The 27,450-nt window shown below is 51.6% G+C and overlaps 3 protein-coding genes across 3 annotated transcripts; 2 read left to right on the top strand and 1 right to left on the bottom strand.

The window, feature by feature from the left end:
• Positions 1 to 166: 166 nt before the first annotated feature.
• On the bottom strand, positions 167 to 5,176 carry LOC135897349 (uncharacterized). The gene is made up of 5 exons (XM_065425962.2): positions 4,483 to 5,176; positions 3,729 to 3,844; positions 3,090 to 3,292; positions 1,628 to 1,741; positions 167 to 477 (listed from the first exon to the last, which is right to left on the bottom strand). Exons 1-5 carry the CDS (start codon positions 4,824 to 4,826, stop codon positions 376 to 378), a joined length of 879 nt encoding a protein of 292 aa, XP_065282034.2. The 5' UTR covers positions 4,827 to 5,176; the 3' UTR covers positions 167 to 375.
• Positions 5,177 to 5,801: 625 nt separating this feature from the next.
• LOC135897350 (uncharacterized) lies at positions 5,802 to 9,422 on the top strand. Its single transcript, XM_065425963.1, has one exon. It carries the CDS (start codon positions 5,802 to 5,804, stop codon positions 9,420 to 9,422), a length of 3,621 nt encoding a protein of 1,206 aa, XP_065282035.1.
• Positions 9,423 to 11,455: 2,033 nt separating this feature from the next.
• Positions 11,456 to 15,076, top strand: LOC135897351 (uncharacterized). The gene has a single exon (XM_065425964.1). It carries the CDS (start codon positions 11,456 to 11,458, stop codon positions 15,074 to 15,076), a length of 3,621 nt encoding a protein of 1,206 aa, XP_065282036.1.
• The last annotated feature ends 12,374 nt before the right edge of the window (positions 15,077 to 27,450 follow it).

Here is a 27,450-nt window from a genome sequence, read left to right as displayed (position 1 = left end):
CCCTTTTCAATGTAATTTCATTATCTGTTGCCCTACAACAAACCTTTGGAGAAGCTGCAGCTTCTTCAATACTTTTTCCTTTGAACGAAAACGGGCATTTCACTTCTAACAGCCCCATGTCACTGCCCTTAAATACCAGTCTATCTGGGGATGCAGCAATAAATGGATGCTCAGCATGCACGTGCAGGCCTGTATATCCCACAGTTATGGTCTTATCCATGCAGGCCATTAGCTGTTCGTATGCCTGAACGGCATCTGGCTCGTGCACAATTCCATAGTGCATGGCTTCAGTTTTATAGCTCCGCGGGTAAAGGATCTCTTTAACAATACTGTCAGGCTTCCGGCACCGCACAATTCTTTTAAACATTGAGGCAGTTAGCCGACCAATCCGCTCCATGTGCCAAGTTGGATTTGCGGCCTGTCCAATCGTTGACACGAGAACAACTGCTCTGCTCTCCACCGAGAGGGCCCGTATAGCTGCAAAAAAAAAAACAGTATTGTTAATTTATAGGTTTAGAATTCGTTTTACAAGTCGTACAGCAAGCATTCCATTGTATTAAAGCAAGGAGAAGTAGCATGACGTCAACAAAGCATCACTTGTCATGGCAATGTTGAGCTTTTTGGTGGGGATTCATCATGGAAGGAAGTAAGGGGTTCAAAGATGGACACAAGAGAACCAGACAACACAAACACTGCAGATAGGAGCTAAGCGTACTAGAAATGAAGCTTAAAATGAGAGAAAGTTCAGCTAGTTGGTAGGGAATCGCACTAAAAGAAAGTAACGCATGCAAACATGGATACAAGAGAACCAAACTACGTAAATACCATGTTGTATAGTTCTCTTGTTGGTGTATGCACGCCTTACTTTCTTTTACGTTGAATCACTTGTCAGAAACTTAATACCATTATGTTAGCTTTTATTTACTTCTACAAAGAAACCCCTACAGGCCTGCTCAAAGTGGCTAAAGTATTAGGTTGTGTGAAATTACACAACTGCATATTGCAACGAATAAAATATAGGTAGATACCAATCTCCTACAAAATTGTACAGCTTACTTTCACAGTAACATAAGAATTTTTCTGCAGCTTGTAACTTGCATGTGCTCATTATGTTGTTTTATTTTTTTTTCGCTAATTATGCTGGTCAACACAGCTAAATCGTAGAGTTGGTTCAGTATTGAAAGTGTTTAAACATGCCTAAAAACGAAAAGAGCAAGACAAATGTGCATGCTTTCAATTCCATGCTCTGCTAAAACACAGTCAACATATATATATGGCAAATGCCGTGTATGAATCCAGGTGATGGACTCATCCTAAAGGAACATCCATTATACATTCACACAGTGCTTCACAAAAACATGCCATAGATGAAGCAGATATGTTTGAGGACCCTGTGGGTGCTCACACACATCGAGTTATGCGACAGCCCTGCAAAAGTTAGAGAAATGACAAGATACTAAGTCTAAAAGTGACTGCTGCATTATCTGCTGCTCAGTGGGATACTTGTGAAGGTGACGCCCAGAGACATAGGTGGGCATTTTTATATAAATGAGACAGCCTCAGAATGACACGTGCCAAGACAAAAAGTTGCGAAAAAAGTACTAAACAAGGAAGTGGACTTTCTTACCATCAAACCTCTCTTGTATGAGTTTTGACAGGTCTCACTGTGGATGTCTTCAATGTCTGGGACCAGTGGAGTGTCTGAAGCTTCTGGTGCCACTTCACTGGGACTGTGTTCATCCTGGAATATAGTGCTTTACATTAGACAGCACAGATAACATGCAAATGTTAGCTTAGTGACTACCTTGAATAGTAGTGCAGCTTGAAATATACGAAGCAGCATAGTAAAGATTTGAGGATTTTGTAAACAGGTCTTTGACAGCATCATATTGCGCCAGTGGTGAGAAGCGCAACAAAATAGGCTCAGATTGTGGTCTCATACCTGGCATGCCTTATTGCGCATGGTTGTTAAACAAGCAAACTCAGTATTGTACTTCTGAATCATTTTTCACATTTTATTTATTCGTACTCTAAATGCCTTCTTTCAGGGTGAGCAAAGAACAGTTTTGAAAGTAAGCAAACTACAAGCTTACTAGCATTAGAAAATTTAAAAAAAACATTCAGATGCAGTGACATGAACTCGTGCTAACATGTGCTGTAAATCAAGAGCAAATGTAAATATGAAAGTGCAATAATGTGCATGTTGCAGAAGGGGATAGAAAAAACTCAAGCCATACGTAGAGGTAAACAGTAATCAATGCACATCAGATATGCCAACGCAAGATTTAAAATTCTTTAAAATTAGGTTCAGCAGCTCTGTGTAGAGAAGTTATTCCATTCAGCTATAAAGCATGGTATGAAAAATCAAGGGACACTTAATACACGTAACTAAGGAAACTATGTACAGATAATTTAATAAGACTTGCCCAGCATGCTATGCTCACATGCTTTGCTGCATAAGTTGCAGGTGATTGGGCAGTCTCGCATGATAATTATGTGAATCACATGTGGCTATAAGAATTTATGAAGCAGGCACTGGGGAGTTCATCACCGACTTGATACCTACAGTATTACAGGAGGCGTCAAAGGTCTTGTCTTTTGTAAAGGCACACAGCATTTCAAAGCCCTTAAATGTATCACACTTTGGAATTCACAGTCCCTTACTGCTGTCATGGACAAGACAAGCTATAGAATGGAAGTTGAACAGATGTTTGTGTCAGTTTAACAGTGTGTATGTGCATGAATGCTCTCGCATTATTTCAGTCATCACGAGATAGGTTCTGCCAGAATTTTTAAAATAACTTTGGCTTTAAAGAGGTTTAGTTGCCTCAATTAACCAAGACTTACATCACAGGTTTGCTGCATCATCTCATTGCTAAGCTTGCATATTGTTTAGTGAGATAAAAAAGAAAGTCACCATATATAAACACTACTGACATTAGTGTTATACTGATGCAAACTGTACTTCGCATAAAAGCACAGTAAAAGGAGCTCTCAAACTGTTCCTGTCTGTCGTCACATGCTGATGGAACACTGCTAACTTTTATTTTAACAGATCACAAGCATGCAGAGTTAAGTGTAGCACTTACAAGTGATCCTCCTGAGTTTTCTTTGCTCATATAACGGAGAAGCAGGCAGTTTGCTGCCACCTTTTCGAGATCGGCAGCAAGCAGAGATGGGTCACTCGGTGAGAGCCCTGGCAGTGGATCAAACCGCCGCCTTTTCGCACCTTCATGTTTCCTTGTGTGAAAAGTGATGTCTTGCAGAGGCAGAGGTGGCTCATGCTTTTTGACTGAAAAAAAAAAGTTTTGTTTGTACAAGTACAATAACGAAATTTTAAGTGCTTCCTGTGATGTTTAGCCAACGACCACATCCATTGTAAGAAAATTAAATGTTGCAGTTTGGGATTATTTTTTCTCTATGCAGGTCTTGTAGTTAAGAATTTATGAAGCGACACCAATATGTGTTCTTAATTAAAACCAGTAGCCTATATTTGTCCACATACCAATACTCATGTACGCTGTAAACAATGTAGCTGTGTGAATGAGTTGATATTCAACAGCTGCTACCTACCACGAATGCAAACAATTTTACAACACGTTAAATGATCAACACGGTGCCACAAAGAACCGTTTGCAGAAAGGGGCCGGAAGTGTGATCACAGATTTTTTAGGCACTTTTGCCGCCTCCTATGTTAACTAATGCTTGCTAAGTAGTAGCATTCTTACCTTGGGCAGGAACAATCCAAGCACATGGAACTTCCGTGCACGTTGCCGCATCCTTTTGCGCCAAGTGAATGGCATGAAGGATTAACCCAACAAAATGTTGGCATGTGCCGCTCAGGCTGCAAGAATAAAATGGAAGAGGAGATGAGTTTTCATGCTCAACAGGTATTCATCAAGGAAAAGATGGGATCAAGTGTTTATGAATTCGAAAGAACGGGTTTAAGTTCACGTCACTCAACGTGAAATACATGCGCCAATCTCAGACATGAGCCGCACACCACCACTCGCGCGTTGGCCTTGTAACACCATGTGCACACATTAACAGCATCATTGAACGATGCGATGCGGCTTGTCAGACAGCTATGCCGGCACGAAGTTAGATACAACTAGCGGTTTTACAGTAAACAGCCAAACTTGGAAGTCATTCTCGTTATATGCCTCTAAGTAGTGTACTGTGTGATACCGGCAATCCAAGGCTGTGTACGGTCGCAGACCAGTGCAAATTGGTATGCTGCACGACCGTGTCGATCGGTATACATGCAAATGCGCAAAAACAAGAACTCCCCGCTTTCTTCATTTACAATATGTGTATTTTTTCAACATTTAAGCAACCGTACCTTTATATAAGCAAACAGCTAGCCCAAAACGGCAGGGCCGGTATAGTTATGAATTCCAAAATTTAACCCATCAGACTTAAATGTCCTGCACGCGGTTCATGCAGGTCGCGCTCCAGTTGTAGAATAGAAAGCTTGCTCACCCTGCGGGGCAGAGGCAATGACCAGCCAGGATGGAGCCCGACGCCTTGGAAATCGCGGCGTGCACGATGTAATAGCCGCCTTTCATTGACGGTAGGCAGATACTACGCAAAAGTCCGCACGTGGATTCTGCTGACACGTCGTTGTACATGACGTTGCGCACGTATCCTTCTTCTTGGAACATCGTTCCTTTCATTTGCTGTCGCGCGAAGCGCGCTCCGCTCGACACCATGTGTTTTTCGAGCTGCGCTTCCGTGGGTATTTTGACGTTACCGAAGCGCTTTTTCCAGCCGTTCGTCACGCTGAAGAAACCTCCAAGTACAAAGCAGTCACCAGCGGGCTCCATGGCTAGCGGACGGCGACAAACTGTGCGCACACGTTGTTGCGGTTTTCACTCACACGCTGCTTGCTTGCACACGTGTCTCGCGTGCGGCGGCTGTCTGTCGCGGCGAGAGCGGCGCCTGCCAAATCGTTTCTCGTGGCCACCGCACAGTGGCGCCACAATGCATCGCAAAAGGCGGATTGGGCGTCAGGCAGGCGTGAGGACGGCGGCCTGAGTTCCTGTAGCCGGAGCCTCCCTAGACACGGCCCCGAGTCAGCCCCGATCTTCGGCAGCGACGTGCGGCTACGACGGACCCAGCAGCCCGGCGCCTCCCCAGCTCGGACGCCCTACTCGTCCCTACGCAGATAAGCCCACGCCACGTGTTTCCGCATCTCTCAGAACTTTCCGCCGAACTGTATTTCTTCAATCGCTTTTAATCTTTCGTTTATGTAGCCATCGAGTGTTAATTATTGTATGTCCTGTTAGTTTAGTGTTTACCCTATTTATTGTCGCGTGTATTTTGTATTTGTGTCGCGTATTTTATTGTAATTCGCGAGTGTTAATGGTTCCCACGTGGTGGGCTTAGTGTCGCGCGAGTGGCGTCAGGGCGTGTGTTGTGTGACCCGCACGCTCTCCGCGAGCTAGGACCCACTACTGGAAGTTATATGTTCTTTTCCTTTCCTTATATCTCGCGCATGATTCCACTTTATTAAACTGAGTGTGTGTTGTACACGTCGCCTCCCGTCTCATGCCTCTGGTTCACGGTCGATCAGGCGTGGACCTTATCGCCGGTCAGCAGTCGAACCTTCCCTAAACGCACGCGGGGTGGGTTTGTTGTCGCCCCATCCCCTCCGGTTCGGAGAGTGCGAACTACCCCACCATTAATCTTTGACAACTGGCGTCCGCACGACAGGACTTGCTGACCACGATCTGCCGTGAACACGAGGCCTAGAGGGCAGAACAAACGCGTTCTGTCAAAAAGCGTAAAAGGGCCGAAACATGGCCGAGGAAGCGGAACGATTTGTTGCGGTCGGGAAGCAGCTGGGCCTGGAAGGGACAGCGCTTCAGGAATTTCTGCGCGAGGAACGGGCAGTGCATCGCGAGCGCCTGACAGAACAGGAGCAGCAAAAACGCGAAGAAGATGAGCGCGACAAGGCGCGGAGCGACCGGCGTCTCCTCGAAATAGAAAAAGAGCTGGAGCTACTTCGCGCAAAGAGTGATTGCGCAAGCAGTAGTGGCGGCTCAGAAAGCCTGCCCAATGGGAGCCTAGTGACAGCGCAGTTCGCGGGGGTCAGCCCCCAAAGACTACTGGCACCCTTTAATGACAAGGCGGACGACCTGGATGCATACCTGACGCGCTTTGAGCGAGTGGCCGAAGCCCAAGGATGGGCGAGGGAGCAATGGGCCACCGCCCTCAGTACGTGCATGACGGGAGAAGCGCTTAGCGTGTTCGGCCGCATGCCGGCATCGGAGGCGTTGTCTTACGACAAGGTGAAACGGGCCCTCCTACGTCGCTTCCGCCTGACAGAAGAGGGCTTCCGGAAGAAGTTAAGGACGGAAGCGCCCCAGGACAACGAAGCGCCATCGCAGTTCTTCGTCCGGCTGGAAAATTACTGGGAGAGATGGGTCCACCTCTCGGAGGCCCCGAAGTCCTACGAGGGGATCAAAGACCTCCTCCTAGCCGAACAGTTTCTCGAGAACTGCAAGCCCGCGCTGGCGATGTTCCTTAGGGAAAAAAAGAGCCGGGACATCCTGGATATGCTCCAGAGAGCCGACGAGTATGTGAGCGCCCGAGACACAGTAAACTTCGGCAAGCGGGAAGCAAGACAAGGAGGCCAAGCCGGGGACAATCCCGATGCGGGCCGAGGCAGGCGACAGTCCAACAGTGGAACAGGGCTCCGTTGTTACCTATGCTCCCGAACGGGACATGTTGCGTCACAATGCACGAGTACCAATAAGAAGCCGGAGCACACGAACAGGGAACAGCCGGCTGCTAGGAATGTCTTAGCCTGCCTTGAAGAGGACGGCTACCTCGAATTAAAGGACGGCCAGCGCTTGCCCGTCGTAAATCTGGGCACTTCACCGGCCGCGGGGGATCTCCCTGTAGTCGCAGGCCGTGTTGCCGGGAAGACCGTGAAGGTCCTGAGGGACAGTGGCTGCAACATCGTTATCGTCAACCAGGACCTTGTCCAGCCATCGGAGATGACAGGCCGATGCCGAGCCGTCTACCTCGTAGACCGTTCAGTGAGAACTTTGCCCGAGCCTCGAATAAGCATAGACACGCCCTACTACCGAGGGGAGGTCTTGGCGGCCTGCATGAAGGACCCACTCTTCGACCTCATCCTGGGGAACATCGAAGGTGCCCGAGCCCCGGCAGAGCCCGACGGTACGTGGGGTGAAACCTCCGCGCGGGATGAAGATAACTGTGCGGGGCCCTCGATAGCAGAAGCCCAGCCTCCGCCCGTAGCTGCTGTTACCACACGCCGGCAGGCCCAACAGCAGAACTTCCAGGCCTTCCGGAGATTGCCAGTGCCGTCCACCCTAGCTGAAGTCACTCCCGAACAAATGAAGGAGGACCAGCAGCGTGACACTTCCCTGCGACAGCTCTTTCAGCTACACAGAGAGCAACGCAGCGTGAGATGCAAGGGGGGCGGATCATTCAACATCCAACTGAGGGACGGTCTGCTGTACCGTGAATACGTGCCAGACTCGGGATCTAGCACGGTGCAGCTGATCGTGCCGAGACAACATCGCGGAAAAGTCCTCCACCTGGCACACTGCGGGCTAATGGCGGGTCACCTTGGAAAGAAGAAGACCACGGACCGCATACTGGCCGACTTCTTTTGGCCGGGAGTGCACGGAGATACGCACGCGTTCGTCGCTTCGTGCGACATTTGTCAGAAGACGGCCAGCCGGGGGTCCGTAAGGAAGGTACCACTCGAGAAGATGCCGCTGGTCGACACGCCGTTTCGCAAGGTCGCGATTGATATCCTGGGGCCGTTGAAACCAGTAACCCGAAAAGGTAACAGATACATCTTGACGCTGGTCGACTATGCAACCCGCTTTCCCGAAGCGATTGCCCTGCCGAGCATAGAAACCGAGCGAGTGGCCGAGGCACTGCTACAAATCTTCGCCCGAGTAGGCGTACCAGAAGAGATGCTGAGTGATAGGGGATCCAACTTCACCTCTGAACTCATGGCAGAGGTAGGACGGCTACTTTCGTTGCGTCTTCAGACGACGACCCCGTATCACCCCATGGCCAACGGCCTCGTGGAGAAGCTGAATGGGACATTGAAGAAGATGTTGCGGCGCATGTGTACTGAACAGCCCAAGGACTGGGACAGGTTCATCGAGCCGCTACTATTCGCCTACAGGGAAGTCCCACAGGCCAGCACCGGGTTCTCCCCATTCGAGCTATTGTACGGGCGGAACGTGCGGGGTCCGCTGGCCATACTCAAGGAGCTTTGGACCGGAGCGAGACTAGAGGAGGAAGTCAAGACGGCATACCAGTATGTCATTGACTTGAGAGAAAGGCTCGAAACGACATGTCAGATGGCACACGAGGCCCTCGATGAGGCAGGAGAGCGCTACAAGCGATACTATGATCGCGGAGCAAAGGCGAGGATTATGCGCCCGGGCGACCAAGTACTCCTACTGCTGCCTACCGAGCATAACAAGCTCGCTATGAAGTGGAAGGGGCCGTATGTCGTAAAGGAAAGGAAAGGCGAGGTGGACTACGTAGTTGACATCAATGGCGTTGGGAAAACGTTTCATGCGAACATGCTAAAGTACCACACCAGGGAACCGGCAGCTGAGACACCAGTCGTGACGGTGGCAGCAAGTGCCAGCGACCGAGGGATGCCAATGTGGCCCTGGGGGGAGCGAGGAGACTACCGCGACGTCGCGGTTTCCGACAAACTCCACTCGCAGCAAGCGAAGGAGTTGCGAGCCATAATCGCCCTACACCGTGATGTGTTTTCGGAGCAGCCAGGGTACACCGACTGGGCTGTGTGCAAGCTAGCCACAACGACGCAAGAACCTGTACATGTAAAACAGTACCCACTTCCCTTCGCAGTAAGACAAGAAGTGGAAGCCGAAGTCTCCACGATGCTTCAGATGGGGGTGGTAGAAAGGTCCCACTCACCATACAACGCCCCGACCGTACTGATAAAGAAACCCGATGGCACGAACCGTTTCTGCGTGGATTTCCGACGGCTGAACGAGGTTCTGATTCCCGACTCGGAACCGATCCCCAGAGCGGACTGTCTGATCGCTGAGGTGGGAGGCCGGAAAATATTTTCGAAGATGGATCTCTCAAAGGGATACTGGCAAGTGCCTCTAGACGAACAATCCAAGGAGAAGACAGCGTTCTCCGCGCCCAGCGGGCTCTATCAATTCAAGAAGATGCCGTTTGGCATAAAAACTGCTCCTGCTGTTTTCGCGAAACTCATGCGGAAACTTCTCGACGGCATCGCCAACGTCTACCATTACTACGACGACCTGTTGATCGCGACAAATAATTGGCAGGACCACTTAGATGCCTTGGGGGAAGTACTGGCGAGGCTACGAGAGGCGGGGATGACTGTCCACCCCAAGAAATGCGAACTGGGGTTCGATTAGCTGTCTTTCCTGGGACACAAGATTGGAGGAGGGAAATTGGGCCCCATGGAGTCCACTTTGGATAGAATACGCAACGCTGCCCCGCCGACGACCAAGCGCCAAGTTAGGGCCTTCTTGGGACTGGCCGGATACTATCGCGAATTTATCAAAAATTATGCCACCATCGCAGCCCCCTTGACGGACCTGACGAAGAAGCGGGCGCCGAATCAGATATCGTGGGGAGATACCGAGCAGGAGGCATTCGATAAACTGCGAAGGCTGCTCTCCGAGGCCCCCATTCTACAGATCCCCGACTTCTCCCAGCCATTCGTGCTTCGCACCGACGCCTCCGACCAGGGGCTCGGCGCTGTCTTACTACAAGACAAGGGGGGAGTGCTTCACCCAGTTGCATACGCCAGCCGAAAGCTCCTGCCGAGAGAACATGCCTATGCAGCCATTGAGAAGGAATGTCTGGCCATTGTCTGGGGAGTAAAGCGCTTCAACTTCTATCTTTACGGTAAAAGATTTACGGTCCAGACGGATCATCAACCCCTCAGATACCTCAAGGAAGCCCAGTTTACGAACTCGCGGGTGCTTCGGTGGGCCCTGCTCCTACAGGAGTACGACTTTAACGTTCTTAGCATCAAGGGTGCGGAGAACGTGGGCGCTGATTACCTTAGCCGGGTCTGAATTGGCATGAGGGGGTAGAGGAGTTCGGATAGACTTTAGTTGTCTCCGTTTTGTTCTTTCTTTTTTTTCACTAAGACTACTCCGTGAATCGTGTTGCTTCATAGCCTCGTTGAGGTATGCATTGTATTTTATCTCTTTTTTATTGCGCGTCATGTGCTCATGCCAGTGCGGAAACATTGCGGAAGTGTGGTGCGGTGGGGGGGTGCGCGAGTGTTCGCACAACTCAAGAACGCTCATCGACGCGGTGGTGCGGGTCACCGTAAGCGGCCACCAGAGGCTCCTTTCAGTGCGCGTACACGACTTTGCATCTTGTTTTGAATGTTATTCTATAACATTCTTGTCGCCGGGGTGGTGTCACAAAGTGCGTGTACCCCTCGGCGTCGCCCACCGCCGCCAACAGTTCCCGCCGCGGCGTGCCCGGCGCGGGGAGCGCTCTCCCTAGATCCCGCCGGCGACCAGACCGGTTCCTCACGTCACAGCCGGCGAGGGGAGAGGGAGAACGAGGTGGAGCGACCTGCGACAAGCGGGCAGAGTTGCGGGACCAGCGAGGCAAGCGGCAGGTGAATTGGGCGTCAGGCAGGCGTGAGGACGGCGGCCTGAGTTCCTGTAGCCGGAGCCTCCCTAGACGCGGCCCCGAGTCAGCCCCGATCTTCGGCAGCGACGTGCGGCTACGACGGACCCAGCAGCCCGGCGCCTCCCCAGCCCGGACGCCCTACTCGTCCCTACGCAGATAAGCCCACGCCACGTGTTTCCGCATCTCTCAGAACTTTCCGCCGAACTGTATTTCTTCAATCGCGTTTAATCTTTCGTTTATTTAGCCATCGAGTGTTAATTATTGTATGTCCTGTTAGTTTAGTGTTTACCCTATTTATTGTCGCGTGTATTTTGTATTTGTGTCGCGTATTTTATTGTAATTCGCGAGTGTTAATGGTTCCCACGTGGTGGGCTTAGTGTCGCGCGAGTGGCGTCAGGGCGTGTGTTGTGTGACCCGCACGCTCTCCGCGAGCTAGGACCCACTACTGGAAGTTATATGTTCTTTTCCTTTCCTTATATCTCGCGCATGATTCCACTTTATTAAACTGAGTGTGTGTTGTACACGTCGCCTCCCGTCTCATGCCTCTGGTTCACGGTCGATCAGGCGTGGACCTTATCGCCGGTCAGCAGTCGAACCTTCCCTAAACGCACGCGGGGTGGGTTTGTTGTCGCCCCATCCCCTCCGGTTCGGAGAGTGCGAACTACCCCACCATTAATCTTTGACAACTGGCGTCCGCACGACAGGACTTGCTGACCACGATCTGCCGTGAACACGAGGCCTAGAGGGCAGAACAAACGCGTTCTGTCAAAAAGCGTAAAAGGGCCGAAACATGGCCGAGGAAGCGGAACGATTTGTTGCGGTCGGGAAGCAGCTGGGCCTGGAAGGGACAGCGCTTCAGGAATTTCTGCGCGAGGAACGGGCAGTGCATCGCGAGCGCCTGACAGAACAGGAGCAGCAAAAACGCGAAGAAGATGAGCGCGACAAGGCGCGGAGCGACCGGCGTCTCCTCGAAATAGAAAAAGAGCTGGAGCTACTTCGCGCAAAGAGTGATTGCGCAAGCAGTAGTGGCGGCTCAGAAAGCCTGCCCAATGGGAGCCTAGTGACAGCGCAGTTCGCGGGGGTCAGCCCCCAAAGACTACTGGCACCCTTTAATGACAAGGCGGACGACCTGGATGCATACCTGACGCGCTTTGAGCGAGTGGCCGAAGCCCAAGGATGGGCGAGGGAGCAATGGGCCACCGCCCTCAGTACGTGCATGACGGGAGAAGCGCTTAGCGTGTTCGGCCGCATGCCGGCATCGGAGGCGTTGTCTTACGACAAGGTGAAACGGGCCCTCCTACGTCGCTTCCGCCTGACAGAAGAGGGCTTCCGGAAGAAGTTAAGGACGGAAGCGCCCCAGGACAACGAAGCGCCATCGCAGTTCTTCGTCCGGCTGGAAAATTACTGGGAGAGATGGGTCCACCTCTCGGAGGCCCCGAAGTCCTACGAGGGGATCAAAGACCTCCTCCTAGCCGAACAGTTTCTCGAGAACTGCAAGCCCGCGCTGGCGATGTTCCTTAGGGAAAAAAAGAGCCGGGACATCCTGGATATGCTCCAGAGAGCCGACGAGTATGTGAGCGCCCGAGACACAGTAAACTTCGGCAAGCGGGAAGCAAGACAAGGAGGCCAAGCCGGGGACAATCCCGATGCGGGCCGAGGCAGGCGACAGTCCAACAGTGGAACAGGGCTCCGTTGTTACCTATGCTCCCGAACGGGACATGTTGCGTCACAATGCACGAGTACCAATAAGAAGCCGGAGCACACGAACAGGGAACAGCCGGCTGCTAGGAATGTCTTAGCCTGCCTTGAAGAGGACGGCTACCTCGAATTAAAGGACGGCCAGCGCTTGCCCGTCGTAAATCTGGGCACTTCACCGGCCGCGGGGGATCTCCCTGTAGTCGCAGGCCGTGTTGCCGGGAAGACCGTGAAGGTCCTGAGGGACAGTGGCTGCAACATCGTTATCGTCAACCAGGACCTTGTCCAGCCATCGGAGATGACAGGCCGATGCCGAGCCGTCTACCTCGTAGACCGTTCAGTGAGAACTTTGCCCGAGCCTCGAATAAGCATAGACACGCCCTACTACCGAGGGGAGGTCTTGGCGGCCTGCATGAAGGACCCACTCTTCGACCTCATCCTGGGGAACATCGAAGGTGCCCGAGCCCCGGCAGAGCCCGACGGTACGTGGGGTGAAACCTCCGCGCGGGATGAAGATAACTGTGCGGGGCCCTCGATAGCAGAAGCCCAGCCTCCGCCCGTAGCTGCTGTTACCACACGCCGGCAGGCCCAACAGCAGAACTTCCAGGCCTTCCGGAGATTGCCAGTGCCGTCCACCCTAGCTGAAGTCACTCCCGAACAAATGAAGGAGGACCAGCAGCGTGACACTTCCCTGCGACAGCTCTTTCAGCTACACAGAGAGCAACGCAGCGTGAGATGCAAGGGGGGCGGATCATTCAACATCCAACTGAGGGACGGTCTGCTGTACCGTGAATACGTGCCAGACTCGGGATCTAGCACGGTGCAGCTGATCGTGCCGAGACAACATCGCGGAAAAGTCCTCCACCTGGCACACTGCGGGCTAATGGCGGGTCACCTTGGAAAGAAGAAGACCACGGACCGCATACTGGCCGACTTCTTTTGGCCGGGAGTGCACGGAGATACGCACGCGTTCGTCGCTTCGTGCGACATTTGTCAGAAGACGGCCAGCCGGGGGTCCGTAAGGAAGGTACCACTCGAGAAGATGCCGCTGGTCGACACGCCGTTTCGCAAGGTCGCGATTGATATCCTGGGGCCGTTGAAACCAGTAACCCGAAAAGGTAACAGATACATCTTGACGCTGGTCGACTATGCAACCCGCTTTCCCGAAGCGATTGCCCTGCCGAGCATAGAAACCGAGCGAGTGGCCGAGGCACTGCTACAAATCTTCGCCCGAGTAGGCGTACCAGAAGAGATGCTGAGTGATAGGGGATCCAACTTCACCTCTGAACTCATGGCAGAGGTAGGACGGCTACTTTCGTTGCGTCTTCAGACGACGACCCCGTATCACCCCATGGCCAACGGCCTCGTGGAGAAGCTGAATGGGACATTGAAGAAGATGTTGCGGCGCATGTGTACTGAACAGCCCAAGGACTGGGACAGGTTCATCGAGCCGCTACTATTCGCCTACAGGGAAGTCCCACAGGCCAGCACCGGGTTCTCCCCATTCGAGCTATTGTACGGGCGGAACGTGCGGGGTCCGCTGGCCATACTCAAGGAGCTTTGGACCGGAGCGAGACTAGAGGAGGAAGTCAAGACGGCATACCAGTATGTCATTGACTTGAGAGAAAGGCTCGAAACGACATGTCAGATGGCACACGAGGCCCTCGATGAGGCAGGAGAGCGCTACAAGCGATACTATGATCGCGGAGCAAAGGCGAGGATTATGCGCCCGGGCGACCAAGTACTCCTACTGCTGCCTACCGAGCATAACAAGCTCGCTATGAAGTGGAAGGGGCCGTATGTCGTAAAGGAAAGGAAAGGCGAGGTGGACTACGTAGTTGACATCAATGGCGTTGGGAAAACGTTTCATGCGAACATGCTAAAGTACCACACCAGGGAACCGGCAGCTGAGACACCAGTCGTGACGGTGGCAGCAAGTGCCAGCGACCGAGGGATGCCAATGTGGCCCTGGGGGGAGCGAGGAGACTACCGCGACGTCGCGGTTTCCGACAAACTCCACTCGCAGCAAGCGAAGGAGTTGCGAGCCATAATCGCCCTACACCGTGATGTGTTTTCGGAGCAGCCAGGGTACACCGACTGGGCTGTGTGCAAGCTAGCCACAACGACGCAAGAACCTGTACATGTAAAACAGTACCCACTTCCCTTCGCAGTAAGACAAGAAGTGGAAGCCGAAGTCTCCACGATGCTTCAGATGGGGGTGGTAGAAAGGTCCCACTCACCATACAACGCCCCGACCGTACTGATAAAGAAACCCGATGGCACGAACCGTTTCTGCGTGGATTTCCGACGGCTGAACGAGGTTCTGATTCCCGACTCGGAACCGATCCCCAGAGCGGACTGTCTGATCGCTGAGGTGGGAGGCCGGAAAATATTTTCGAAGATGGATCTCTCAAAGGGATACTGGCAAGTGCCTCTAGACGAACAATCCAAGGAGAAGACAGCGTTCTCCGCGCCCAGCGGGCTCTATCAATTCAAGAAGATGCCGTTTGGCATAAAAACTGCTCCTGCTGTTTTCGCGAAACTCATGCGGAAACTTCTCGACGGCATCGCCAACGTCTACCATTACTACGACGACCTGTTGATCGCGACAAATAATTGGCAGGACCACTTAGATGCCTTGGGGGAAGTACTGGCGAGGCTACGAGAGGCGGGGATGACTGTCCACCCCAAGAAATGCGAACTGGGGTTCGATTAGCTGTCTTTCCTGGGACACAAGATTGGAGGAGGCAAATTGGGCCCCATGGAGTCCACTTTGGATAGAATACGCAACGCTGCCCCGCCGACGACCAAGCGCCAAGTTAGGGCCTTCTTGGGACTGGCCGGATACTATCGCGAATTTATCAAAAATTATGCCACCATCGCAGCCCCCTTGACGGACCTGACGAAGAAGCGGGCGCCGAATCAGATATCGTGGGGAGATACCGAGCAGGAGGCATTCGATAAACTGCGAAGGCTGCTCTCCGAGGCCCCCATTCTACAGATCCCCGACTTCTCCCAGCCATTCGTGCTTCGCACCGACGCCTCCGACCAGGGGCTCGGCGCTGTCTTACTACAAGACAAGGGGGGAGTGCTTCACCCAGTTGCATACGCCAGCCGAAAGCTCCTGCCGAGAGAACATGCCTATGCAGCCATTGAGAAGGAATGTCTGGCCATTGTCTGGGGAGTAAAGCGCTTCAACTTCTATCTTTACGGTAAAAGATTTACGGTCCAGACGGATCATCAACCCCTCAGATACCTCAAGGAAGCCCAGTTTACGAACTCGCGGGTGCTTCGGTGGGCCCTGCTCCTACAGGAGTACGACTTTAACGTTCTTAGCATCAAGGGTGCGGAGAACGTGGGCGCTGATTACCTTAGCCGGGTCTGAATTGGCATGAGGGGGTAGAGGAGTTCGGATAGACTTTAGTTGTCTCCGTTTTGTTCTTTCTTTTTTTTCACTAAGACTACTCCGTGAATCGTGTTGCTTCATAGCCTCGTTGAGGTATGCATTGTATTTTATCTCTTTTTTATTGCGCGTCATGTGCTCATGCCAGTGCGGAAACATTGCGGAAGTGTGGTGCGGTGGGGGGGTGCGCGAGTGTTCGCACAACTCAAGAACGCTCATCGACGCGGTGGTGCGGGTCACCGTAAGCGGCCACCAGAGGCTCCTTTCAGTGCGCGTACACGACTTTGCATCTTGTTTTGAATGTTATTCTATAACATTCTTGTCGCCGGGGTGGTGTCACAAAGTGCGTGTACCCCTCGGCGTCGCCCACCGCCGCCAACAGTTCCCGCCGCGGCGTGCCCGGCGCGGGGAGCGCTCTCCCTAGATCCCGCCGGCGACCAGACCGGTTCCTCACGTCACAGCCGGCGAGGGGAGAGGGAGAACGAGGTGGAGCGACCTGCGACAAGCGGGCAGAGTTGCGGGACCAGCGAGGCAAGCGGCAGGTGAATTGGGCGTCAGGCAGGCGTGAGGACGGCGGCCTGAGTTCCTGTAGCCGGAGCCTCCCTAGACGCGGCCCCGAGTCAGCCCCGATCTTCGGCAGCGACGTGCGGCTACGACGGACCCAGCAGCCCGGCGCCTCCCCAGCCCGGACGCCCTACTCGTCCCTACGCAGATAAGCCCACGCCACGTGTTTCCGCATCTCTCAGAACTTTCCGCCGAACTGTATTTCTTCAATCGCGTTTAATCTTTCGTTTATTTAGCCATCGAGTGTTAATTATTGTATGTCCTGTTAGTTTAGTGTTTACCCTATTTATTGTCGCGTGTATTTTGTATTTGTGTCGCGTATTTTATTGTAATTCGCGAGTGTTAATGGTTCCCACGTGGTGGGCTTAGTGTCGCGCGAGTGGCGTCAGGGCGTGTGTTGTGTGACCCGCACGCTCTCCGCGAGCTAGGACCCACTACTGGAAGTTATATGTTCTTTTCCTTTCCTTATATCTCGCGCATGATTCCACTTTATTAAACTGAGTGTGTGTTGTACACGTCGCCTCCCGTCTCATGCCTCTGGTTCACGGTCGATCAGGCGTGGACCTTATCGCCGGTCAGCAGTCGAACCTTCCCTAAACGCACGCGGGGTGGGTTTGTTGTCGCCCCATCCCCTCCGGTTCGGAGAGTGCGAACTACCCCACCATTAATCTTTGACAGCCACACAGCATCGATTTCTGGGCATAATACTTGATAGGCAGCTTTCATGGGTACCACACATAAAGAAACTCGAAAATGAGGTCAATGCGATAGTGACTGTTGTTCACAGACTTGCAGGCACATCATGGGGTGGATCAGTATCGTCCATGCTGACTGTTTACACTGCATTAATACGAAAAAAAATTGCGTATTCTGCGCCCATCTTACATGGATTTTCCCACTCGTCAGAAGAGCGACTTCAAAGACTTTTAGCTAGAGGACTACGCATATGTCTAGGAGTTCCACGAGCAACTTCTAGCTCTTTCATAATAGCTGAAGTTCGCCAATCGCCATTTCCAGTTATGTGAACTGCAGAAACATGCCGACATAATTTGCGTCTTCAAACACAGCATGAAAGCCACACATTGGCTCCAGACTTTATGAAACGAGATAGAAGTTGTGTTCATAAAGAAAGTCGGGAAAATCTTCATATATTGCCAAGAAATGAATTTGGGAACTCAGACGTCGAATATCCTCCATGGCTGCGCACATTTCCAAAAATCGTATTGTCAGTAGACGGCACACACGTCTCTACAGATGGCTCAAGTACAGCAACCTCTTCAACTTCATCATTCATTATACCGCACCTCAACAAACAAGAATCCTTGAAGTTATCTCGTGAGACTTCGTCCACAACGGCTGAATGGTTCGCAATCCTATGTGCGATAAAATTTATATTGTCAGTAAGAGATGCTCGAAAATGGGTAATTTTCAGTGATTCACAGGCCGTTCTAACATCACTTTGCAATACAAAAGGAAAAAACAGCCAGTGATAGTATAATATACGAAACACTTAAAGACCTCACAAAGGCAAGCGAAGCGAAACATGAAATAGCATTCGAGTGGATACCAGGGCATTGTAACATTCCTGGTAACACAGCAACCGATGAAGCAGCACGGCAAGCACACCTCAAAGATAATGTGGTTCCGCTCCCAATATCAAAGAATGAAGTACGCTGCATTATAAGGACAACGTCTTTCAAAATCTGTAGAAATGCGTGGCTTGACCAGAATTCTAAGAGATCGGATTTATATCATGTTGATCCGTTTATTGAATTCAAGTTTTCATTGTCATTATGCAGAAATATGAAAACCCTTATTCATCGATTGAGGCTTCGCACTGCCTATACAAAACATTCGTTACATAGAACTGGCCATGCAGAAACCACTGAATGTGAATGTGGATTTGTAGACGAAGATATATATCGCCTCCTTTTAGATTGCCCATATCACGACAAGCCAATCAACCCTAAATACATTAGACCGCAGATCTTTCAGTTTAAAGAAACTTTTGGGTCCTTGGCCAACAACGACCTTGCAGAAGAGCGCTTTTAAAGCACTAAATACTTTTCTTAAAGACAGCGGCACTGTTGGCCGTTATTAACGCTTTTATGTTTCCTTTCATTTCAATGTCTCTGTATATATGTATATGTTTGTGGATTATGTTATGTTGACTGTTCTGTTGTGACTATATGTGATAATGCATTTACATGATGTATGTATCACCCGCTGACTAGAGTCTGTGCTATTAGGCGACAGTAGCATTTGTATTTTTCGGACTTTTTTCTACATAACTGTGGAGACATTTAACTTGTATATTGTATGTACCATGTGCTTCTGACGTTGTAGTGTTACTGTGAAAATCTTTATTGTGTGACAAGTCCTGGTGCTTGCGTGAAAAGGTCATTTGACATGGAATTTCGAACTCTCTATGTTCTAAGAACTATTCGAGAGCTAAGGAGTAGCCGGCGCCTTAAATTGTGTGTCAGCATCTTCTTCTATCATATCAATAAAAAACATCTCTTATAAAAGCCCTAGGCGGTAGTATAAACAACACCAAACATACAAAAAGTTATCGAACACGTGCGAACACACAACGGCCGAATTTTTACATCAGTCAATCCTACGACGTGTACTACGCAGGTATGCGCACCGGTTTTTCCGTCAGAAAAATAAACGGCTTACTGACACAGGCGTCTCCCATTTTTTTATATTGCTACGGGGATGCTCCCACTGACGAAGAGCTGAGCAGGAAGAAGACGAAGACGACGATTTAGAAGCTAGCGCGGGCTGTTGCCTTTTGGCCAAGCGCAGCGTATTTTCCTTGTAAATATATTTGTACATAGCTTGTCGTCTGCGTCTTTCTACGTAACATATTTGGTGGAGGTGGACGTTCCCTGTACCTCGTCACGGAGCTTCGCAGTGGCCGGTACGTCGAGCCTACCTTCATGGCTCCCGGCGACGCCAACCCGACTCCACCGGCTCCGACACCTGCTGCCACTTCGACGACCTACATCACCCTCTCCGCTCCCCGTGATCCTGGCGTATTCTCGGCAAAAGATGGGGAAGATGTCGAGGACTGGCTCAGCCTTTACGAACACGTCAGCCGCAATAACCGGTGGGACCCCACTATCATGCTCGCCAACGTAGTCTTTTACCTCGGTGGAACACCTCGAGTTTGGTTTCGGACGCACGAAGAGGAGCTCACCAGTTGGGATTCGTTCAAGCAAAAGCTCCGAGACTTGTTCGGCAACCCCTACGGTCACAAACTTGCCGCGCAGAAGGCGCTTTCCGGCCGTGTGCAGACGTCAACAGAGCCCTATGTCACGTACATTCAGGACGTCCTGGCTCTGTGCCGCAAAGTTGATGCACACATGCCTGAGTCGGACAAGGTATCCCACATCCTCAAAGGCATTGCCGATGACGCCTTCAACTTGCTCGTATTCAACAACGTCGCGACGGTGGATGCTGTTCTCAAAGAGTGCCGCCGCCTGGAACTCGCTAAATGCAGACGTATCGATCAGCAGTTTGCCCGTCTGCCCAACACCCCAGCGACTTCTTCCTGTGCCGACACTCCTCGTCCCAACACCACCGGCGATATTACCAAGATCGTTCGGCGTGAGATTGAGGCCGCCTATCCGGCTGCCTTCGACTCCAGCCCCACCAACGCACCGGCAGTCACGGTTTCCCTGATCCAGGCAGTTGTCCGCCAGCTGTTCGAAAACATGGGCCTTCACACCATCTGCTCGGCCCATCACCCTGATACCCATCCGGCTTCTTCGATTCCGCCCCGTCCCGCATCGTCTTACCCACCACGTTTCCGCAACCCAGCTGAATGGCGCACTGCTGACGACAAGCCCATTTGTTTTCACTGCCGTCGCATCGGGCACATTTCTCGGCACTGTCGAAGTCGCTGGACTTCCCCGACCCGGTCTGCTTATACTGCCTATTCCCGCCCGTCGGGTGGCCCTTCTCGTCCTTATGCCGCACGCTCCGATAATGCTGCCACTGACTCTCCTGCGCCGAACCGCCCCTATTCTCGTTCACCTTCGCCCCAAGGACGACAATCTCGCTCTCCCCAGCCCCGTCGCTCCTTTTCGCCGACTCCCTTCGGACGCCGCTCCCAGCCGGAAAACTGAATGATGCAGCGCCTCGAGGTGACGCTGCATTGCTCCCTACGCCGCCAAATCCTCCACTGACGTTGCCCACTCATCTGAACCTTCTTGACGTGCAAGTCGACGGTGTTCCTGTATCTGCTCTTATAGACACTGGGGCGCATTTGTCGGTAATGAGCGCGGACTTTCGTACCCGCCTGAAAAAAATAATCACGCCCGCCACGACGCTTGTTGTCCGTGTCGCCGATGGCGGAACAGCCCCCGTAATTGGTATGTGTGCCGCCCGCGTCTCCTTCGCCGATCGCTCAACAGTCGTGCTATTCACAGTCATCGCCCACTGTCCCCACGACATCATCCTCGGCTTAGACTTCCTCTCCGCACATTCTGCTCTCATTGATTGTTCCGCCAGTACTCTCCGCCTTGACCTGCCTGTTGTGGATCCCGCTGAACCACACCCCAGTCGCCTCAGTTCCGTCGACTTTGTTCGCTTGCCACCTACGGCACTGACTTACGTTGACCTAGTGTCATCCCCACCAGTGCCCGACGGTCACTATATCGCGGCTCCTCTACAAGACGTCCTCCTTACACACGGGATCACGGTACCTCATACCGTTTTATCTATTACGGCTAATTGCGTCTGCCTGCCAGTGGTCAATTTTGGCTTGACGACACAAGTGCTGCCACGCGGGATGTCTCTGGCCCAACTTTGCTCATTCGAAGATCACTCAATAGCATCTATTGAGGTAGACAGCAATTCAGCCGATCCTCCTCTACCATCTCAGTCGACAACTTGCACCATCGCCGACTTACAGAAAATGATTGCGCCCGACATGCCGTCCGAGCACGCTCGTGAGCTCTACCGCGTTCTGCTTTCCTACAACGATATTTTTGACTTTAACGATCGTCCTTTGGCCCAAACTACAACTGTTAAACATCGCATTAATACCGGCGATGCCCCTCCTATTCATCGCCGCCCGTATCGAGTGTCACCGGTTGAGCGTCAAGTTATTCACGCTGAAGTTCGCAAAATGCTTGCCAATAACATCATAGAACCGTCATGTAGTCCATGGGCGTCACCGGTTGTACTGGTAAAAAAAGAAGGATGGTTCATGGCGCTTTTGCGTGGATTATCGGCACCTTAACAGGGTTACCAAAAAGGACGTGTATCCCCTACCTCGGATCGATGACGCCCTTGACTGCCTCCATGGTGCTCGCTACTTCTCTTCTATTGACCTCCGCTCCGGCTACTGGCAGATTGCTGTGGACGATCTCGACCGCGAGAAGACTGCTTTTGTAACTCCGGACGGTCTTTATCAATTCAAAGTAATGCCGTTTGGTCTATGTAACGCTCCTGCCACTTTTGAACGCATGATGGACTCCCTTCTTCACGGTTTCAAATGGTCCACATGCCTGTGCTACTTGGACGACATCATAGTATTCTCCCCAAAGTTCGCTACGCACCTCGAGCGCCTCTCGGCAGTCCTGGACGTTTTTCGTCGCGCCGGCCTGCAACTGAACGCATCGAAGTGCCAATTCGGCCGTCGCCAGATTACCGTCCTTGGGCATCTCGTTGACGCGAACGGAGTGCAACCGGACCCAGGCAAGATCCATGCTGTTACGCACTTTCCTGTTCCGAAGTGTGTCAAGGATGTGCGCAGCTTCATCGGCCTTTGTTCCTACTTCCGCCGTTTCGTGAAAAATTTCGCGGCCATAGCACGACCACTAACCGAGCTTTTGAAAAAAGACGCCCCTTTCCAGTGGGGCGTTAACGAGGCCTCTGCATTCTCGCATCTAATCGACGTTCTCACAACGCCTCCCGTTCTGGCCCATTTCGATCCGTCTGCGCCTACCGAAGTTCGTACTGATGCCAGCGGTCACGGAATTGGCGCAGTACTGGCACAACGCCAGCGCGGCAACGACCGTGTTATCGCTTACACCAGCAGGCTCCTCTCACCCGCGGAGCGCAACTATTCCATCACTGAGCGTGAGTGTCTGGCCCTAGTTTGGGCGGTTGCGAAGTTCCGCCCATACTTATATGGCCGACCCTTTTCCGTTATCACAGACCATCACGCGCTTTGTTGGTTATGCTCATTGAAAGACCCTTCAGGAAGACTTGGTCGCTGGGCCCTACGCCTCCAAGAATATTCGTTCTCTGTCACCTACAAATCTGGCCGACTACACAAGGACGCTGACTGCCTGTCTCGCTACCCGGTAGACGAGCCTGACGACGCCGACAGTAGTACTGCCGACGGCATTTTCTCTGTGTCTGCCTTCGTTAACGTCGCCGATGAGCAGTACCGAGACCTATCGCTGCGAGTACTCATCGAGCGTCTGCGCTCTACACCTACCGACGCATCCGTTCGCCGATATGTCCTCCAGGGCGGCATTCTGTACCGAAGGAACTTCCTCCCTGACGGATCTGATCTTCTTCTTGTCGTGCCAAAACATCTACGACAGACTGTGCTCTTTGAGATGCATGACGCACCTACTGCAGGACATCTTGGCGTAACCCGCACGTACGACCGCGTCCGCCGCCGCTTCTATTGGCCTGGTCTCGCTCGCTCTGTCCGACACTATGTTGCTGCCTGTGATACCTGCCAGCGTCGGAAAACACCTCAGGTGCTACCTGCCGGTCATCTCCAGCCGATCACTGTCCCTGTGGAACCGTTCTTTCGTGTTGGATTAGACCTCGGTCCCTTTCCCACGTCATCCTCTGGGAACAAATGGGTAGCCGTCGCAACTGACTACGCCACCCGATACGCTATCACGCGGGCTCTCCCTACCAGTTGCGCCACTGACGTCGCGGACTTTCTCTTGCGGGACATTATCTTACTTCATGGCGCCCCGCGACAGCTGCTCACTGACTGTGGTCGTAACTTCCTCTCGAAAGTTATCGCCGACATTGTACGTTCCTGCTCCACTCAACACAAGCTGACTACCTCATACCATCCTCAAACCAATGGCCTGACAGAGCGGTTAAACCGTACTCTTACCGATATGCTGTCAAAGTATGTTTCCAAGGACCACCGCGACTGGGACATTGCGCTTCCTTACGTCACGAGCAAGAGAGAAAGAAGTTTAATGACACGAAATGCCGAGAGGTCGGCCTGAGGTATATTCCTCTAGCCAGCTACTCGGCATTGGGGGAAGGGGAAGTGGGAAAGAAAGAGGGAAGAAAGAGGTGCATGATGGGTGACGATGACGATAGAAGGAAGATGTAGAAAATATGGCAAGCAATTGGGCATGCTCAAAGTCTGCAGTCCAGGCCTGTAATTTTTAAAAAGTTCAGTAATGCCTTGATGGCCTTAAAACTCGACTGAGCGTCTGGCCAAGAGCCTAAAATGATATCCTCCGACAACGGTGCACTGTCGAGACGCGTAAGGTCCTTGACCAACCTATCACGCTCTTCCACGAACTTAGGGCAGTCACAAAGCACATGACCTATAGTTTCAGTCACATTGCACACCTCACAGTGTGGAGACTCGGTGCGTCGCATGAGGTGCACGTATCCGCGCGTAAACGCTACCCCCAGCCTTAGTCTGTGCAGAAGACTGGCATCGCTTCGTTGAATTTTCGGTGGTAGCCTAAAATTCATGGTGGGGTCCAATCTCTGGAGTCGTCTGTGGCGATTATCTGGATTGTCCCAGTGCATTGCTGTCAATTTGCGGATGACACTTTTCAAGAGCGGACGCCAACTGTCTCCTCTACGTCACATTCGCTTATAATTCTTCCCGGCACGACACCGCCGGATTTTCTCCCTTTTATCTGCTCTACGGTCGCGAACTGACGTTGCCCCTTGACACGGCATTTCCTCCTGCTTCGATCTCAACAAGCGAGTATGCGCGCGACGCCATCGCTCTCGCCGACCATGCACGCCAGCTTGCCCGTACTCGACTGACGGACTCGCAAACCACTCAGCAGCGTCAGTACAACGCCCGCCACCGTGACGTGCAGTTTTCGCCTGGTGCGCTCGTGCTCTTGTGGTCGCCCTCTCGTCACGTCGGACTTTCACAAAAGCTCCTTTCGCGATACACAGGACCCTACCGCGTGCTGCGCCAGGTGACGCCTGTGACTTATGAAATTGCTCCTGTGAGCTCAACCTCGTCATCTACTCTGGCGTCTAGTGATGTCGTGCACGTCAGTAGGCTCAAGAGCTACTACACTGCTTCAGAGTCCAGCCTTTAGTCGCTCCGGGACGGCGCTTTTGCCGCCGGGGGTAGTGCTACGGGGTATGCTCCCACTGACGAAGAGCTGAGCAAGAAGAAGACGAAGACGACGATTTAGAAGCTAGCGCGGGCTGTTGCCTCTTGGCCAAGCGCAGCGTATTTTCCTTGTAAATATATTTGTACATAGCTTGTCGTCTGCGTCTTTCTACGTAACAATATGTGTAACGTCTCCGCGATTTCTCTGTTAATTGGTGTCTGTCACTTGATGAAATTCGGACGTCCGTGAGCGCCATGTCCCTCCGAATCGCCTTTCCAAGGGTGTTTCTATTGCTCAGCTCACGCGAAACATGAATGCATGCAGCGCGTTTCTGGCGACCTGCAAGTCCTCAGCGCACTGGCGGCGCATGTGCGTCGATGCCCTGACAGCACGGTGGCGGAGGTGGCACTGACGGTGCTCACGCTGCTTCACGGACTCTATAATTGCTATCGCAATAAAACGATGAACTGTTTGTGGGCTCCAAGTGTGCCCAACCATATGCGCGAGAGCGTGCGTGTGATGGGCTGATGTAGCGTCAATTCGGCTTATGCATTTTTCTATAGCTTTTTTTCCTCGCTTCAGTGCCTTCAAAGCAGCCGCTTTGTCGGGTTGCCAATCACCTCTATTCTTCTTTGACTGCCGCTCAATCGAATCGACACCTCCCGCATCACTTCTATACACTTGTGGGCTCTGTGGCTTCAATAATGCATCCATCTTGATCTCCCTTCGTGAATCTCACACGACTGTGATCGAGTATCAGCGCCATCGATCTCACAGTTCGAGCAGCGTCGAGATGACGCTTTTGTTTCAGTATGAAAAACGCATCCTTCGGGATGGCCTGTAATGTTGCCGCATCTGAATGCAAGTACGAAAGATCTTTTTAAGATTCTATATTGAAGAAATTTCGAGAAACATTACCAACAGTTTACATATGCAATAGAATTCTTATAGGTAGTTTGCATAACCATAAGAAAGTATAATTCACGGAATCAGATTGTATGCGGTTCGTTGCTATGGTAGCTCAGTGGAGCTTGGCGCTGCTGAGCTCAAGGTCACGGGCTCGAATCCCGGCCGCGCCGGCCACATTTTCGTGGGGGCTGTCGTGCAGAGCGACGCGACACCTGTGACGATACGCTAATACAGCAGCACACACGCCGATGTTGGTGACTCTTATAAACCAAACCGAGCTGCGGGCGGAATGCCGTGGTCGGCACAAGTCACAGCAATTGCTTCGTCGGGGTGTAGCCCGCCCTCGAAGTCGCGTTGGAGTGTTGGCCGGAACGTCTCCTTCAGCGCCCTGCACATCCGTGTGGCTGGCTCGAACCACTGCAGCGGATCCGGGAAGCGCGGCGGCAGCGCTCGTTTACTCAACAAGGAGTGGGGCCAGGTTTATGACGTCGAGTGCGCGCCACGGATGGCAACTGTGCTGAGTGCCACGGCCCGACGACTACGGTGGCCCTACATACGACCGCATGGAGGTGTTCTTGTACCATGTCTTGACCGTGGGGCCATGACTTGCTCGAGACAGCCGTGAACTAAAAGGGATGCACCCCGTACCACGGAGGTTTTAAGCCTACGTTGGGGAGGGTCTGCGGAGAGAGATTTCGGAACGCGCCGAGTGCGCATGGTGCAATAAAGGAACTGCATTTAGCCTAATCGAAGTCTCCTCTCATCAGTGACGTGTACAAGAGCCGGCTTTCTAAGTAGCGATCAGCACCGGAATAGCACTGCGGCGAAAGGCAAAAAAATATTAAGAAAAAAGAAACCGATCATGTACTTCGATGTGTACGTTAAAGGACCCCAGGTCGTGAAAAGAATCCCGAGTCCACCACTACGCTCGGCCTCATAGTCAGATGGAGGCTTTGACATGTATACCTAATTGCAATATTAAAGTTTCTACACTGTGCCCGGATATTTCACAGTGGGTGGAATCACTTGCAGTCAGATTACAATGCGTATTTCTGGGATCATATTTGCGCGTGCTGTTGTAACTAGGGCTGGGTAACCATGTTCAGAAATTTTATCATGCTACAAATACGTGGTACTATAAGGCGACAGATACGTGTGAAAGAGAACGTAATGATGTTTTAATTGCATTCGATATGATACTTCCTGTTTGTTAAGATACTTCGATACATTCATATATGCCTCAATGTAGCTACCCATGTAGGGACACATTTTAGATTTAATTTATTTACAATACTGTAAGTCCTATCATGCTGTTACAGGACATCGGGAAAAGAATATACAAGAACATACAACACACATACATTACAATAGGTACACATACGTACAGTGCAATACCAAAATATGCTAAAGCATATAATACTTACGTAAAACGCACTTCAAGCCATCGCGGAAAAGATTCGGCTGACTGACAAACTATGAAGACTTGCGAGTCAAGCCTTTTCGCCTGAGTAATTGTTCGGGGTAAAAACGAGAACGTGAATACTTCAACTCATGTTGTGGAAGGCAAGAGAGGCTAAGACTGATTAGTACGTGCGCGCTGATAATCGTCGAAGGGGACTCAAGTACAATCTAGCATTTTGTTTTAAATTGCTATTGTACAGCTGATGAAATAATTTCAGACGAGCAATCTCTCTACGTTTGTTAAAATTTGGAAGATCAGCCCTGTGGCAGTAAAACAGTTACAGGCTGCATTCTTTGCTAGCCTAAATATGCTCTAGCTCATTAACTAAAGTTTAGCTGAATGTATCCAAGGTAGTAGGAGCGTAACTCGAAAGTCGGTCGAACTATATTATTATATGCCATTAGCTTCACTTCAGGCGTGGCGCCTCTTAATTTCTA

Source organism: Dermacentor albipictus, chromosome 1, assembly GCF_038994185.2.
Source record: "Dermacentor albipictus isolate Rhodes 1998 colony chromosome 1, USDA_Dalb.pri_finalv2, whole genome shotgun sequence".
Classification (NCBI taxonomy): Eukaryota; Metazoa; Arthropoda; class Arachnida; order Ixodida; family Ixodidae; genus Dermacentor; species Dermacentor albipictus.
The sequence above is the reverse complement of the archived record's forward strand: the minus strand, read 5'-3'. Positions and strand labels throughout refer to the sequence as shown.

What these genes read in the sequence shown, in the direction of transcription:
- LOC135897349 (XM_065425962.2), bottom strand. Translation starts at nt 4,826, where the DNA reads ATGGAGCCCGCTGGTGACTGCTTTGTACTTGGAGGTTTCTTCAGCGTG. An exon ending in CATTGCCTCTGCCCCGCAGG is followed by an intron (nt 3,845 to 4,482) that starts GTGAGCAAGCTT and finishes TTATTCTTGCAG; the next exon opens with CCTGAGCGGCACATGCCAAC. An exon ending in TTGGATTGTTCCTGCCCAAG is followed by an intron (nt 3,293 to 3,728) that starts GTAAGAATGCTA and finishes TTTTTTTTTCAG; the next exon opens with TCAAAAAGCATGAGCCACCT.
- LOC135897350 (XM_065425963.1), top strand. Translation starts at nt 5,802, where the DNA reads ATGGCCGAGGAAGCGGAACGATTTGTTGCGGTCGGGAAGCAGCTGGGC.
- LOC135897351 (XM_065425964.1), top strand. Translation starts at nt 11,456, where the DNA reads ATGGCCGAGGAAGCGGAACGATTTGTTGCGGTCGGGAAGCAGCTGGGC.